The sequence below is a fragment of the Dreissena polymorpha genome, chromosome 3, assembly GCF_020536995.1.
Source record: "Dreissena polymorpha isolate Duluth1 chromosome 3, UMN_Dpol_1.0, whole genome shotgun sequence".
Taxonomy (NCBI): domain Eukaryota; kingdom Metazoa; phylum Mollusca; class Bivalvia; order Myida; family Dreissenidae; genus Dreissena; species Dreissena polymorpha.
This window is the reverse complement of record NC_068357.1, coordinates 63,641,452-63,659,711: the sequence shown is the minus strand read 5'-3', so window position 1 is coordinate 63,659,711 and position 18,260 is coordinate 63,641,452. Positions and strand designations below refer to the sequence as shown.

The following is an 18,260-nucleotide window of genomic DNA, read 5'->3' as shown; positions in this document are numbered from 1 at the left end:
GCCAGCCTCTGTCACATTTCACTACCCTCCCACTGAAGCGCGAAGAAACTTTTTCAAGTGTATTTTTTATGAAAGGTAACTTCTCTATTAGCAAATGTCAACTGTATGCTCAAATTATAACCGTCGCGTGGATTTATGAATGAGAGATCGATATCGGCTCAGAGACATCATCATAGTGAAAACGGATATTGATTATCGATCGATTTTTTCACGTATAATTTATTAAATATTGAATGGATGGTCCGGATAGTTTAGACTGCATTCTATCAATGATTGCATTCAACATTAGATCCGATTTCCTTTGCAATGATTTCGCTCCTATCAATTTATTTATTTAAAATTATGTGAGTGTGCTGGATTATTCGATTCAATGTAGAATTAATGAATACAATTGCGAGACACAGTATTCAATATAAATACGGTTGACTGAGGACCAAATTGATAACATAATGTGTGAATACTTTCTCTGAGCGGTGAGTGAACTGCCTGAAAAAAAAATCAATTAAACTGTATCATGTGAACGCGGTGCATTTGCACAGAGCTTTTAACGTCAATATTTCCTTAACCAAGTTGTTTGAATATCCATCAGTAATTTCAAGTATTGCTCTTCACAATTATTAACCCATTTATGCCTTGCGTCTACAAAAAAAGGCCTTGGCAAACAGCGTAGACCCAGATGAGACGCCGCATGATGCGGCGTCTCATCATGGTCTGCGCTGTATGCGCAAAGGAATTTCTGTAAGAAATATTCTATATATAGAAATAAATAAACTAGACATCCCTTATTTTGGAAATAAAGGACAAGGGACGTTAAGGCGTGTTATTTGCCTGAAAAATATTAATATTTGTAAAAGTTAATTATTGCACCCATTTAAGATCACATTTTGAAGAATACGACGTGCGCTTTACGTTTTCATAGTTATTGCATCGTACCTCGCATAGATGACGTCACATTTAACGTTTCAAACACGCGCGTTTCTTCGAATAACGCGAATTTCGAGCATTTTTTAATGTTTATCACTATTTTATGACAACAGCGCACACGTTAACCAACTTGATTCTTTAAAAAAATGCAATACATTTTCGTTATTTGTTCATCGATATCATTTTTTTTTTGGTTAACGAGTGCGCTGTATGTGAAAAATACATGTATTTTCTTCTTAATCGACATTTGATTGAACAGCTAATAATTTATCACCATGAACGGTTGTTTCCTTGCAATATTGCGGAAGCAATCAAGTTGCTTTTTTAACATCTTAACTTAGAAAAAGGTAGTGTTTCGTATAATTCACGGGAGACCACTCCATTAACTTATTTAGGCCTATGGGAAGTAATCTTATCAAGCGAGCGGGATAAATCTACATGAAAGATACAGCGTCTGCTTCGCATCATTTTAACTGAACAGTAAAAGTAATTTAAACAAAAAATGTGAGGTTAAGTTTCATCATCATATATCAACAGACAGGTAGCACGTGTAGTTGGAACATGTGCGCACGTTACAAGTGCGCTGTGGTACCTTTGTTTCAGGCGACACCAAACTGATCAACCGTCAGATGGTCCGAGAAATTGGGCTGCAGACATTTCAGATGCTGCTAACGTGTCATATTAAATATTAAGACGCGCTCTGAGACATAGACAAAACAAGTCTTTAAAATGTGTGTTCATTTACATCTGATTAAGACAAAACAAGTCTTTAAAATGTGTGTTCATTTACATCTAATAAAGACAAAACAAGTCTTAAAAATGTGTGTTCATTTACATCTGATTAAGACAAAACAAGTCTATAAAATGTGTGTTCATTTACATCTGATTAAGACAAAACAAGTCTTTAAAATGTGTGTTCATTTACATCTGATTAAGACAAAACAAGTCTTTAAAATGTGTGTTCATTTACATCTGATTAAGACAAAACAAGTCTTTAAAATGTGTGTTCATTTACATCTAATAAAGACAAAACAAGTCTATAAAATGTGTGTTCATTTACATCTGATTAAGACAAAACAAGTCTATAAAATGTGTGTTCATTTACATCTGATTAAGACAAAACAAGTCTATAAAATGTGTGCTGAATGATTTCTCTGAGAAAAAGGGGTTAAATGCATTAATAGGCGTCAAGTGCGCAGTAGAGGGCGTTGTGTTTCTGACAAACACATCTCTTGTTTAAAGATGTGAATGTAAGCAATATTACAATTTGCAACATTGAAAATATTTTATACTGATTGTTGAAAGTCGTGTAACTGACATGTTTATAAAATTGACTGGTTTTATTTTTTTTGTTTTTTTGGTGACAAATATCAATGGGCAGAATAATGTGTGGACGGCACAGATAGAAAAAATGTCATTATTGGAAGAATGTGAACATTTACCAGATGAAAATCGTTAGAATAACAACGATTGTATAAACATAAGCTTTATACTATCGCTATATTTAAATCAGATTTGGGTTTTTCCAAAAATTGGAGAATGTGATTTGTCAACTACGGAAAAAACTAAAACGTCAAAAAAGCCATATTTGACAATTATTAATGGACAATTGTGAGGAAATAATAGGATAAATAGAAAATTATGTTATTTTTGGATAAATATCAAGTTTATCATGCTCGGCACGAACTATGTTAGCGCTCGGCATGCCTCGCGCTACATCGGTTCTAAGCCTCGCATGATAAACTTGATATTTATCCAAAACTCACATAATATTCTCTATATTTACAAGGTTACGCGATCAGGATGTGCATACGGAATATGTTATAACAATAGGTCATGATATTACACCGTATTTGTTGTTGTTTTATTAATATTTTCGTTGTTACTTATAAGAATGTTCTAGTTTTATTATGATGATGCGATTTAAAAAAATGTTATAAACAATGTGTGATTATTTTGCGTAAAACATTTAGCGATATGAAGAAATAATAATATCATATGACATGTAATATGTTACTTTGATTTATGAACATGAATTAAATCATTTCTCACATTGTGGATCACCAAATGTTTAATGCTGATTGAATAATAAGCGCGGCAATCTGCGTCGATACAATTCGTAGTTGTGACGTTGCCGTAAAAAGCAACGTTAAACGACGTCAAAATTGGAAAATAGTGGGCATCTTTGTCTCGGGCTGGAGATAACGTCTTTTGAACAAATACATGCATTGAGGATATTTTGAAAAGATGACTCTCTGCACTTTATGTTAATAGTAGATTGAAAATAATTTGGATAAAGGCAAATAACGACCCTTAACGTCCCTTGTCCTTGATCAAATTTAGATGGATGGGTGAGTCCACTAGGCATAAATGGGTTAAACATACACATTGATTAAATGCAGGCCAATAATAGCGTATAAAATTTTCTCTGCATAGCTGGAATCGATTAAGAAGCTTATGAAAGACTCTAATGTAGATGCATTTTAAGACGTGTTAAGACTAAACCGCAAACACTTGTTTTCCTATAGATTTTACTTAGAATGGAAGTTAAAGGAGCGTGAGCCACAATCGAAATCATGTGTGGGACGTTGTCATTCACACTAATCATGTGTGGGACGTTGTCATTCACACTAATCATGTGTGGGACGTTGTCATTCACACTAATCATGTGTGGGACGTTGTCATTCACACTAATCATGTGTGGGACGTTGTCATTCACACTAATCATGTGTGGGACGTTGTCATTCACACTAATCATGTGTGGGACGTTGTCATTCACACTAATCATGTGTGGGACGTTGTCATTCACACTAATCATGTGTGGGACGTTGTCATTCACACTAAATCATGTGTGGGACGTTGTCATTCACACTAAATCATGTGTGGGACGTTGTCATTCACACTAATCATGTGTGGGACGTTGTCATTCACACTAATCATGTGTGGGACGTTGTCATTCACACTAATCATGTGTGGGACGTTGTCATTCACACTAAATCATGTGTGGGACGTTGTCATTCACACTAATCATGTGTGGGACGTTGTCATTCACACTAATCATGTGTGGGACGTTGTCATTCACACTAATCATGTGTGGGACGTTGTCATTCACACTAATCATGTGTGGGACGTTGTCATTCACACTAATCATGTGTGGGACGTTCTCATTCACACTAATCATGTGTGGGACGTTGTCATTCACACTAATCATGTGTGGGACGTTGTCATTCACACTAAATCATGTGTGGGACGTTGTCATTCACACTAATCATGTGTGGGACGTTGTCATTCACACTAATCATGTGTGGGACGTTGTCATTCACACTAAATCATGTGTGGGACGTTGTCATTCACACTAATCATGTGTGGGACGTTGTCATTCACACTAAATCATGTGTGGGACGTTGTCATTCACACTAATCATGTGTGGGACGTTGTCATTCACACTAAATCATGTGTGGGACGTTGTCATTCACACTAAATCATGTGTGGGACGTTGTCATTCACACTAATCATGTGTGGGACGTTGTCATTCACACTAATCATGTGTGGGACGTTGTCATTCACACTAATCATGTGTGGGACGTTGTCATTCACACTAATCATGTGTGGGACGTTGTCATTCACACTAAATCATGTGTGGGACGTCGTCATTCACACTAAATCATGTGTGGGACGTTGTCATTCACACTAAATCATGTGTGGGACGTTGTCATTCACACTAAATCATGTGTGGGACGTCGTCATTCACACTAATCATGTGTGGGACGTTGTCATTCACACTAAATCATGTGTGGGACGTCGTCATTCACACTAAATCATGTGTGGGACGTTGTCATTCACACTAATCATGTGTGGGACGTTGTCATTCACACTAAATCATGTGTGGGACGTCGTCATTCACACTAAATCATGTGTGGGACGTTGTCATTCACACTAATCATGTGTGGGACGTCGTCATTCACACTAATCATGTGTGGGACGTTGTCATTCACACTAATCATGTGTGGGACGTTGTCATTCACACTAATCATGTGTGGGACGTCGTCATTCACACTAATCATGTGTGGGACGTTGTCATTCACACTAAATCATGTGTGGGACGTCGTCATTCACACTAAATCATGTGTGGGACGTTGTCATTCACACTAATCATGTGTGGGACGTCGTCATTCACACTAAATCATGTGTGGGACGTTGTCATTCACACTAATCATGTGTGGGACGTTGTCATTCACACTAAATCATGTGTGGGACGTTGTCATTCACACTAATCATGTGTGGGACGTTGTCATTCACACTAAATCATGTGTGGGACGTTGTCATTCACACTAAATCATGTGTGGGACGTTGTCATTCACACTAAATCATGTGTGGGACGTCGTCATTCACACTAAATCATGTGTGGGACGTTGTCATTCACACTAAATCATGTGTGGGACGTCGTCATTCACACTAATCATGTGTGGGACGTTGTCATTCACACTAAATCATGTGTGGGACGTTGTCATTCACACTAAATCATGTGTGGGACGTTGTCATTCACACTAAATCATGTGTGGGACGTCGTCATTCACACTAAATCATGTGTGGGACGTTGTCATTCACACTAAATCATGTGTGGGACGTCGTCATTCACACTAAATCATGTGTGGGACGTTGTCATTCACACTAATCATGTGTGGGACGTTGTCATTCACACTAAATCATGTGTGGGACGTTGTCATTCACACTAAATCATGTGTGGGACGTTGTCATTCACACTAAATCATGTGTGGGACGTTGTCATTCACACTAAATCATGTGTGGGACGTTGTCATTCACACAAAATCATGTGTGGGACGTTGTCATTCACACTAAATCATGTGTGGGACGTCGTCATTCACACTAAATCATGTGTGGGACGTTGTCATTCACACTAAATCATGTGTGGGACGTCGTCATTCACACTAAATCATGTGTGGGACGTTGTCATTCACACTAAATCATGTGTGGGACGTTGTCATTCACACTAAATCATGTGTGGGACGTTGTCATTCACACTAAATCATGTGTGGGACGTTGTCATTCACACTAAATCATGTGTGGGACGTTGTCATTCACACTAAATCATGTGTGGGACGTTGTCATTCACACTAAATCATGTGTGGGACGTTGTCATTCACACTAATCATGTGTGGGACGTTGTCATTCACACTAATCATGTGTGGGACGTTGTCATTCACACTAAAAGTTATTTAGAACAATAGTGCCAAACTGTCACAAGATACGCCCGTCATGTGTGGGACGTTGTCATTCACACTAAAAGTTATTTAGAACAATAGTGCCAAACTGTCACAAGATACGCCCGTCATGTGTGGGACGTTGTCATTCACACTAAAAGTTATTTAGAACAATAGTGCCAAACTGTCACAAGATACGCCCGTTTTAAGGCTTTGGACAACTTAATAACTTTACCATGACCCATATTTGAACTTGACCTACATACATGTATCATCTAGACACAACTTCTGACCAAAGTTGGTGAAGATCTGATGAAAACTACTTCAATTAGAGAGCGGACACCATGCTTAATGCTTGAAATGCACTAAGTGACCTCGTGACCTAGTTTTTAACCTGGCATGACCCATATTTGAACTTGACCTACATGTAGATATTGTTTAACCACAACTTCTGACCAAATTTGGTGAAAATCGGATGAAAACTACTTCAATTAGAGAGCAGACACCATGCTAAATGCTTGAAATGGTTTATGTGACCCTGTGACCTAGTTTCTGACCAAGTTTGGCGATTATCGGATGAAAACTACTTCTATTAAAAAGCGGACACCATGCTAAATGCTTGAAATGCACTAAGTAACCCCGTGACCTAGTTTTTGACTCGGCATGACCCATATTCGAACTTGACCTAGATATTGCCCAGATACAAGTTCTGACCAAGTTTGGTGAAGATCGGATGAAAACTACTTCAATTAGAGAGCAGACACCATGCTAAATGCTTGAAATGCACTAAGTGACCCTGTGACCTAGTTTTTGACCCGATATGACCCGTGTTCGAACTTGACCTAGATATTGTCTAGATACAACTTCTGACAAAGTTTGACGAAGATCGGATAAAAACTATTTGAATTAGAGAGCGGACACTGCTGTGGACGCCGCCCGCCCGCCCACCCGCCCGCCGCCAAGGTGAAACTATAATACGTCCCGTTTTTAAAACGGGCGTATAAAAAGTTTTCGAAAATCTTTTCAAAGAGCTACCGTCATACATGTATGTATGTGATCGAAAAAGACTTTTGCATGTGGCCAATGCGTCACTGGAAGTTCAAACGGCATTGTATTTGGCTTAAACTTGTCATATTTGACAGAAACAAGAAGATAATCATTACCTAATTATTGTCATAAGAAATACATTAATCATATTCATAAACATTAACGTGTGTTGTTTTTTTTCGATTATGTCATCTTAATCGACCTTTCAAATGAATAAATACTCATCGCATTAATAGGAGTGTCTTTAAAACATAACAATTAAACGCACGTGTTTAATAATCCAATTACAATGTATATGACCAGTCTGACATGCAAGACGTTCAACCAATGATCCGTCTTCGCACACGGAGTAAATAACCATGAAAAGTAAGAAAACGTTATGGATGATTAAAGTAGCAAAATAGTGTTTCCTTTATCGCTTTCCAACATGGTAGGTCAGTAAAACGTGCGAATTCTCTCTCAACGCTATGGGAAACTTTTGATGGTTACCATCTTACTAAAGCCGCGACAAAAGAAAAATTGGTTCACCTAAACCCCGGTTGAAACATTATACATTATACCCAACAAACAAATCTTAAATACGCATCAACCACGTCGCTATTGAAAAGAGACGTAAACCGTACGAATACTTGATTTGAAATTAGTTTATGAGTATTTTCATTCAGTTGGAACATGTTAGAAGTCCAAAGTGCAATATTGACAGAGAAACAATTAACGTTAACGTGTGGCTACATGTACAACGGTGTTTTTAGACTAAACGCCATGACTTGGGGTCAGTGGAACTTAATACTTAAATCTATGTTCAATTACACGAAAAGAAATGTATGGCTACTTATTATTATATAGTGCGTGTAGCTCACAAGACTAATAACGCACCGATAAAAAGGGTATGCTAGTATGTTACTGTCATGTCTGGTTGAGACTTGCATTTAAGTACGCTTTAGAATAAGAACTGTATAAGGTAAAGAGAAGCCCGCGAAATAAATGGTAATTACAATAGTTATTTAGAACTTGTATGCGACAATGAAATATAAACAAAGTGAAACTTCACGAGGCAAAAACAATTAAAGCGTTGCCAGATAAAATACCATCTTATAAAATACCTAAAACTTAATTCCATAGACATTTGCTAAAACAAACAAGGATACATACGAACCACCTGATATTAAAATAATGTAAATATAATTGTACAGCTACAGTGCTCGTTATTGTATATATGTACTTTCTAATTGGAAACTAATAATGCTTACACATGCTTCGTCCAAATAATACACCTCTATCACAGTCGAAATTTTCGACGAAACACGTCCTTTTAGATACACCGGTATAACAGTATATATCAGCACGTGTTTATTTACAAACTGAAAATAAGAAGTTCACATTCAACCCAAAGTGTCCCACATGACAAAAACTAATTTGACCTTTGCGCTGCAGTTTCCTCAACCATTTTTTCTTATCACTAGATCTCATACGTCAACACCTACTTAAACACAATCTGCTGCAAGTCCTGAATACGTGCCGGCAATATTCACGTCGAAAACGCTACACTCTATTGCTTCCATGCAAAACAAGAGCCGTACATTGTAGTGTAATTATGCAGTAAGTCTTGGTCAAATATTCGGTACTCAATTTTAGCAAGCTTTATTTATCCGAGATACACAATTTTCAACGGCTGTCTCAAAATATTAATCCTAGCTGGAATTATTTCATGTAGGAGAACATTAAAGTCGCCACGTCATTGGAACACGTGGCACTATAATTCGTCGATTAACATTTCGACCAAGTGAAAACATGTTGGTAGTGTTGTTGTTTCATGGGATTAGTGCCTCTGTCCCCCGCCTATTACTAACTTTCAAATTTCCACTTTTATCAATAATGCTTGTAAAAGATTATTGCATAACATATCATTTCCACAGTTTGCGTTAATTTATGTACAAAGACATTATGAACAAGGATAAACGTGACACAATTTAACCGTGATATTTAATCATACATTACATCATATGAATGACTGTAAGTACAAGTTTGTCTTTTGGTGAGTGTCATGGTATTGGTTCTACTTATCTTGCCAATCAACAGACATCTGGATTATGAAATATGTATAAGTTAGTACGCAAAAAGCTGTAATAATATTATTGGTTTTCTGTTACCATCAGCAGTTTTCTTGATTGCTGTATTTACCTGTAAACCCATTGATACCATGAAGACTAGTTAACACCTAACCAGTATAAAAGGTAATGCAGATTTCCGGATGTTTTGCATTCACTTCTGGATATCTACCTACATATAAAGCCTAAAGCGGATACCTCTTAAACTGTGAGGATATGCAACTGTTAAAATTGTGAGGATATGCAACTCTTAAGTTAAAATTGTGAGGATATGCAGCTCTTAAAATTGTGAGGATATGCAGCTCTTAAAATTGTGAGGATATGCAACTGTTAAAATTGTGAGGATATGCAGCTCTTAAAATTGTGAGGATATGCAGCTCTTAAAATTGTGAACATATGCAGCTCTTAAAATTGTGAGGATATGCAGCTCTTAAAATTGTGAGAATATGCAGCTCTTAAAATTGTGAGGATATGCAGCTCTTAAAATTGTTAGGATATGCAGCTCTTAAAATTGTGAGGATATGCAGCTCTTAAAGTTGTGAGGATATGCAGCTCTTAAAATTGTGAGGATATGCATCTCTTATAATTGTGAGGATATGCAGCTCTTAAAATTGTTAGGATATGCAGCTCTAAAAATTGTGAGGATATACAAATCTTAAAATTGTTAGGATATGCAGCTCTTAAAATTGTGAGGATATGCAGCTCTTAAAATTGTTAGGATATGCAGCTCTTTAAATTTTGAGGATATGCAGCTCTTAAAATTGTGAGGATATGCAGCTCTTAAAATTGTGAGGATATGCAGCTCTTAAAATTGTTAGGATATGCAGCTCTTAAAATTGTGAGGATATGCAGCTCTTAAAATTTTGAGGGTATGCTGTTAACCAAATAACATCTACACACTAATACATGGCAATAAATCTGTAATATCACAGCAAGAGTTAAAGCTCTTGTAAACTTAACAGTCCCTCAATGAGATACACCATTCTTATCACATGCTATACCCTGTTTCCCATGTAATACAACCATTACATTTTTTTTTTTATTACACATGTGTTATACAACATTTTTAAGCGTTTCCATTGGCTTAGTTTTCGTTTATTGACCAATCTCATTTTGTTATTTTGATGAAATGACGTTGCAACGTCAAATGACATCACGAAATGTAAACATCATTCGGGATTTATCATTATGTTTGCGTAAATATTTATTTAATTTGCTCATTTAAAAGCATGTGATAAAAAGATCTGACACTCGTTGTCATTTCATACCATATTTTATTAAACTCGTCCAGGATATTCGTTATAGTAAGCCAAAGGCTTGCTTACTAACAAAATTCCTGAACTCGTTTAATAAAATATGGTATGATATGACAACTCGTGCCAGATCCTATATTCATTAAGTTTTAACTTGATACAGCTGAAGATTTAAAGGAATGCTCCAGACAAAATTATAATATAGATATATACATTATTAAAAGGTTTATAATTCTAAAAATCAGACGAAATAGTTTTAGTTCTTGTTCACCTACCTATCAATGTTTCAACTTAACACCTAATTTAATTTTCCAGATATAGTGCGGACAAAAAATACTTTAAAAAAGGCAATTTATTATATTTTTGCTCAGTTGAAAGCAGGATACAAATGCACTTGTACAACTTCATACCAATAGGAACGATCCTGCTAGATTGAATGATATGGTTAAATAGTGTAGGCAAAGGACTACTGTCAAGATTTGCTCTACTGACAGAGACATAGGCAGAGGAACAGACATACAGAAAGATAGACAGATGGACAGACAGATATCTTATGGTAACAAATCTAAAATCAAATGCCAAGTTAATAAATAATATAATAATTTTGGTAAACTTAAACATAACAAGTGTCATCCCTGATAAGCCTGTGTGGACTACATAGGCTGATCTTAGCCAACACAAAACGCCCATGCATTAAGCTAGGTTTCCCAGAGCATGGCCCATTTTCATTTGTTGAACAAGTTTTATAATATCCCATCAAAGGTCTGGGCTGCCGACTGCAAAAGCTGATCAGGCACAACACTTACCACACATTAAGTGAGTCCTGTTTTTTTCCAATGGGAGGATCCATGTCTAATTTAATACAGAGTACCTGCCCAATAATGAGAGAATAACGCAACATTTAACCAATTCCTCCAAGTGACACTAGTAACACCAACCTGCTAAGGTTTCTGCACAATGGTGTAGTATGTAGAGAACAACTCCTCTCCCTTGACTATCTCTCTTAATGACACCAACACCACCAGTCTAAGCAGCCTGGAAAAAGAAATAACATAGCTGTTTACAATAGTGTTCCTAGTTTAGTTTAGTCAAGGTTTCTTGTAAAAGTAATATAGAATAATTGTTCTTAAAAGTTTATTATGAAAGAATAGCCAAAATATGATTATTTTAATATCACTTATGAATTTTGAAAGTAGGAATATCTACCAACATTCACCTAAAATCAAATTAAAGGCAAGTCAATGCATATCTGATAACAAAGCAAGGTTTAAACTTAGAGGCATAGCATTTCGTCAACGCCTTAAGGTTAACATGCAATCAACTAAATACGTATATCTTCATGTGATAATAGGAAAGTAAAAAAAGAGGGCCATCTTGGCCCTGAATCAATCATGGCCTGACGCACTTACCCGAGTTGAAGGTGAAACTATTCACTAAACTTGACCTGATGACCTAGTTTCTGGACACATGTCACTTGACCTAGCTATTAACAAAAATAGCATTCTGACCAAGTTTTATTTAGTAGTAACAAGATGATTCTAGAATTTCAGTTTGAGTCATAAATGGTGGAATCTAGTAAGGAAACAAGGTGTTCCTGAAATTTGATCTCCTGACCGAGTTTTAGAATCCATATGACCCTGCTTGGAACTCAGCATAGATGTTGTCAAGATGAACATTCGGACCAAGTTCCATATGGCCCTGCTTGGAACTCAGCATAGATGTTGTCAAGATGTCCATATGACCCTGCTTGGAACTCAGCATAGATGTTGTCAAGATGACCCTGCTTGGAACTCAGCATAGATGTTGTCAAGATGACCCTGCTTGGAACTCAGCATAGATGTTGTCAAGATGTCCATATGACCCTGCTTGGAACTCAGCATAGATGTTGTCAAGATGAACGTTCGGACCAAGTTCCATCATTGAGTTTCAATCATCACTCTAAGTTGGAGTCATAAATTTGGCCTTGAGGGATATCAGTTTTTGTAACATTTGACCTCCTTACCTATGTATTAAAAGCATGTGACCCAGATTCCAAATCGGCCTTGATATTGTCATGGTAAACATTATGAACAAATTTAATCAAGATTGAGTCTTAAATATTGCCTCTTAAGTGAGGACAGTGTATGTACCTGGGTATTTCTGAGTCCCTGTTGACCCCTTCGATGTGCAGACCAGCCTGTGTATTGGGCAGATACTTGCGGAGATGGGCCGGAAAGCTCAGGGGAACATCAAACTCCTGATAGGCCACATTGGCAGGGCACTCTATAGTACAAGCACTAACAGATATATGGTATCACTCCTGATAGGCCACATTGGCATGGCACTCTATAGTACAAGCACTAACAGATATATGGTATCACTCCTGATAGGCCACATTGGCATGGCACTCTATAGTACAAGTACTAACAGATGTATGGTATCACTCCTGATAGGCCACATTGGCAGGGCACTCTATAGTACAAGCACTAACAGATATATGGTATCACTCCTGATAGGCCACATTGGCATGGCACTCTATAGTACAAGTACCAACAGATGTATGATATCACTCCTGATAGGCCACATTGGCATGGCACTCTATAGTACAAGTACTAACAGATGTTTGGTATCACTTCTGATAGACCACATTGGCATGGCACTCTATAGTACAAGTACTAACAGATGTATGGTATCACTCCTGATAGGCCACATTGGCATGGCACTCTATAGTACAAGTACTAACAGATGTATGGTATCACTCCTGATAGGCCAGATTGGCATGGCACTCTATAGTACAAGTACTAACAGATGTATGGTATCACTCCTGATAGGCCACATTGGCAGGGCACTCTATAGTACAAGTACTAACAGATGTATGGTATCACTCCTGATAGGCCACATTGGCATGACACTCTATAGTACAAGTACTAACAGATGTATGGTATCACTCCTGATAGGCCACATTGGCATGGCACTCTATAGAACAAGCACTAACAAATGTATGATATCACTCCTGATAGGCCACATTGGCATGGTACTCTATAGAACAAGCACTAACAGATGTATGGTATCACTCCTGATAGGCCACATTGGCTGGGCACTCTATAGTACAAGTACTAACAGATGTATGGTATCACTCCTGATAGGCCACATTGGGAGGGCACTCTATAGTACAAGTACTAACAGATGTATGGTATCACTCCTGATAGGCCACATTGGGAGGGCACTCTATAGCACAAGTACTAACAGATGTATGGTATCACTCCTGATAGGCCACATTGGGAGGGCACTCTATAGCACAAGCACTAACAGATGTATGGTATCACTCCTGATAGGCCACATTGGCAGGGCACTCTATAGTACAAGCACTAATAGATGTATGATATCACTCCTGATAGGCCACATTGGCTGGGTACTCTAAAGCACAAGCACCAACAGATGTATTGTATATCTATTAAATGATAGTGAGTGATATGTTATGCAAATATGTATAAAGTATTTATTTCCATACATAAACTGACAAATAAAAGATCTTTACAACAAAAAAAATGTTATGGAGCAAAAATTTTTAAAGTAACTGTGTTTTAGAAAGTTCACATGAGGGATATATTGTTTCATAAGCTTTGGGCTTTCGATGCTATCAAGCTAAAATAAATAGGTCAAAACTAATTTATACTAACAATGCACAATAAAGTGCAAGTACAGAAGGTCATCTACACATGAAGGTCATTAATCTGTGAAAGTTTGAGCAAGTTCAACCCAATAGTTAAAGAGGATTCAAAGCACAAGCCTGGTGACATATGTACAGACAGACACACATACATGTATGTAAAAACATACAAAAGGACGGACAAGTGCAATGCTTAATAGCTCCCACAACCTACCAGGTGATTGGTTGTTCACATATTGTCCTACAGCCAGAGGGTTGACTGGTAGCTCAGTGAGCCAAGATGTGTCACACATCAGCTGACCACACACACTGTCCCTTCCTGAACACGATCTGCAACCAACAAACAACATACTGTAACAATACTTCAACACGAGTTGCTTCATACAATACTTATGTATGTGCTGCTTCATACAACAAGAGCACCGCATAACTGGTGCCAACGCTCTGCTGCAGGTGCAATTTTTAATAAATGAAAGATTTTTTTTAAATTGAGGTCACAGTGACCTTGACCTTTGACCAAGTGACCCAAAAAATGGGTGTGGCGTGTAGAACTCATCAAGGTGCACCTACATATGAAGTTTCAAAGTTGTAGGTGGAAGCACTTTGATTTTAGAGCAAAATGTGCAAGTTTTAGCACGGGGCCGTCGGACGGCAAACGAAATGAAGAGCTTGCTATGACAGTCATGAGAGAGCTTTTGTCCATGGTGGTTTAATGACTTGGAAGATTTTGTAAACCTCAATTCAATTCTAATGGGAGAGCTTTATCCCAGATAGCTTCTGACCTATATTCCATTCTTACTTGTACATAAATTTGGACAGCCCTGTATCCTTGCCATCAATATGTACCCCATCAGCACATCTGAACAGGAAGGGGTTGGCCAAACTGACCCAAAACACTGGTTCCCATGGCTGATATACCAGGCCTAGAAAGAAAGAACACTGGTTTCCATGGCTGATACACCAGGCCTAGAAAGTAAGAACACTGGTTCCCATGGCTGATACACCAGGCCTAGAAAGAAAGAACACTGGTTCCCATGGCTGATACACCTGGCCTAGAAAGAAAGAACACTGGTTCCCATTGCTGATACACCAGGCCAAGAAAGAAAGCAAGAGGCCCCAAAGGGCCCTGAGTCGCTCACCTGAGAGACTTAGATGGAAAGAAACAAAGAATAAAACACTTCAGCAAATATTTTAAGTTATTAGTATGACAAGACTGACTTTAAAAATAAGGTGTTCCAAAGTATTCACAATAGGCCTATATAGAAAATTACCCCACCCACCCTGGCGGCCATGTTTTTAATACCCAGATTTTTTAAAAATATATATATAAGGAAAATGCTTCTTACAAACATAATTATAGAGAAAACTGCCCCATCCCCTGGCGGCAATGTTTTTCCACTGATCACGACCATTTTCAAACTCATCCGACATATCAATAAAACCAATGTTTTGACCAAGTTTCATGATGATTGTCCATAAAATATGACTTTTAAAGTGTTCAAAGGCTTTTTCAGTATATAAATATAAGGAAAATGACCCCCCCCCCCCCCCCCCCCTGGCGGTCATGTTACTAGATGGATCAAAACCATTTTTGAACTCAACCGTCGTATCCAAGAAACAAGGGTTGTTAACATTGTTTTGTGAAAAGAAAAGGTTTGCTGTTTCGGCAGATATATACATAGTCATATATGCGCTATCAGTAGTTTTGTGTGTGTGTGTTTAATTTTTTTTAAATAGACATTTATTACCCGTTGCTACAAAGCTATTATTTTGGATAAAAGTGATATGAGGACAGTAATTTAATAATGAGCATCAGCAAAAGAAAATAGAAGTTCATTTTCCAACAAATTGTTGTCCACATTTGAGATCATGAGATAAGCATCTCAGCATCTTATAGGGGATGACTGTTTACAATCTGTTTAGCAAGAACACTTTTAGATACTGAAATTTACAAATTTACAGGAAATCGCACATAAGTCAATATTTGTTGATAAAACAAATCCCTATTTGGTCCATTTTGTCGATAAAAAATTATAAAATTTGCCAAGTTTGCGATTTAAAAAATCACAATTTGACCAGGCTCATTTTCCCAAAATGGCAAGGAAAACCACTGAAGGGCAAATACCACTACATGGGTGAGAATCTAAGTGAACAAGATAAAAACATGTAACACACACACACCAAATCATTATGATTCTCATTACGATACCTACTAGACAATTTTTAATATCAAATATTGTTTGTGGATATTATTGGAATAACAAATTAGCAGCAGCATAAGTATTTAATTGTAAAAAGTAAGACATTCTTTGGTGTTGCAAAATTTCTACCCAAGAATATAATAAAACAGAAATATTACTTGTTCTCACCAGGGTATATGGCTACCAGAGTCTGTTCTGGTACTAAGCCCTGTGTGACAAATACACCTCTTCCACCATCCTTCAGCGTACTGGCCTGTCTACCAATACTGAAACCAACTTCATTCAGCAAAATGTTGCTGTTCTTTCTATGCTGGTCAACTAAACTCAAATCACTTGTATACTCAAATTTGGTAAATAGACTAAGGAGTGTCTGTTCCACAGAGATGTCGGGTATGATCTTGTCTTCGAGCACATTTGGCACAAGCCTTGGAGAGCTGAAATTAAAATATTAATTTTTTTAAATCTGCTTTTGTTCAGCTGATGGAGAAAATTAAATAGATATAAATAAGAAAAGTGAAAATAAAAATATTTTTTAAAAAACATTAGGCAATCCAAAAGAATACCAAACTTGTAGTCCCACCTTGTTACGCAGTAGATTTCTTGCTGGCAAAATAGATAATGTAAGTTTCAACTTCTAAGAAATGGACTAAAATGTGTAAAGGCTTGTGATTTTCATATTTTGATTCTTCATTATGAAATACATATCCTTTAAATGAACATGTTCACCGATGGATATTTCTCTTTTTTGTCAGATTGCAAAAATATTGAAAATATTTTTAAACCACTCATTCATATTAATATGATGTAAAAAAACAACACTAGACCATGGTTTACTCAGCTCAGTGCAACTGTGTCAATTGTTGCAAGTCATAGGATAAAGCCAAGCTTCTTTTTTATCCTGCCCTAAGTTTGGCTTCTATGGTGCCAGGGATAGAAAGCAGTTGGAATGTTCCATGTATTTTGGACAACATACTAGGACTGTCAGACAACAAAGGAGGATGTGAGTTCAAGATTGACATCTGGACCAGGTCTACATAATAATGCTGGCTGTCTATCAATACCTTAGCAAATACAGTTTTACTATCAATCAAATCCAGAATTGGCTCTGTAACAAAGACAAAGTCAAATTGTGAGTCACAGTGTGATTAAGCTGTTGAATTATTTTTGTTATTGTGTCAAGTTGTGAAACTACTTCCAGAGCCTTTGCGAATTTTTGTTGAGACAGCTTGAGGACTCCGTATGCACCCCTTCATAAAAACAACCTCAGTTCTCTGCAGTTGATCAGTTTGCATCACTAATCAGATATGTCGTTCATAACCAATTAAGGAAAGCGATGAATAAACTTCAAAAACACATTAAATTTACCTGAATGGCAACCTACAGAAGTTACCCCTTTGTATGCACCCTTAATAAACACAATGTTTCAACACACTATTCTTGTTGACATTTTCATGTTGAAATTTGGAGCAGTGTACATATTCAAAAATCGTTATCGACTTAGGCTACATGGTGGATAGAGTGTACGAAATAATGCACCTTAGGACAAGAGACAGCGCATTCCAGCTCTCAGCAAACCATTGGGTTATGTAGCTGAAAGTTGAATTACTGCAACTAGTCCAGTAGTTGTGCAACTTGTTCTGTGTCAATGTTCTTCGACATATTTTGATTTTTTTTCTTGGTAGAAGATAATATAAAGAATAAGAACAACAATGTTTACTTTTCGGTTATATTTGCGGCAATCCATGGTACAAATCGGTATTTATAAAGCTTCCAACGTTTCAAAACATATTTAAACATTTTGTTACATGGGCGCTGCCATCTTGTATTGCTGTTTTGACAAGTGACACATTTCCCGA

At 37.1% G+C, this 18,260-nt stretch overlaps 1 protein-coding gene across 2 annotated transcripts in view; it reads right to left on the bottom strand.

Annotated features, from left to right (window-relative positions):
• LOC127874463 (SET domain-containing protein 9-like) overlaps positions 1-18,260 on the bottom strand; it is a 27,085-nt gene extending 8,825 nt beyond the window's left edge. Inside the window, exons 1-6 of one of the 2 annotated variants that reach the window (XM_052418815.1) lie at positions 18,122-18,260; positions 16,573-16,838; positions 15,003-15,126; positions 14,418-14,533; positions 12,684-12,816; positions 11,493-11,589 (exon numbers count right to left, since the gene is read on the bottom strand). In XM_052418815.1, coding sequence (XP_052274775.1) covers positions 11,496-11,589; positions 12,684-12,816; positions 14,418-14,533; positions 15,003-15,126; positions 16,573-16,838; positions 18,122-18,201 — 813 coding nt within the window. In that variant the 5' untranslated portion in view covers positions 18,202-18,260 and the 3' untranslated portion in view covers positions 11,493-11,495. Of the gene's footprint in view, positions 1-11,492; positions 11,590-12,683; positions 12,817-14,417; positions 14,534-15,002; positions 15,127-16,562; positions 16,839-18,121 lie in introns of both variants that reach the window. The other variant, XM_052418816.1, reaches the window with a different exon arrangement.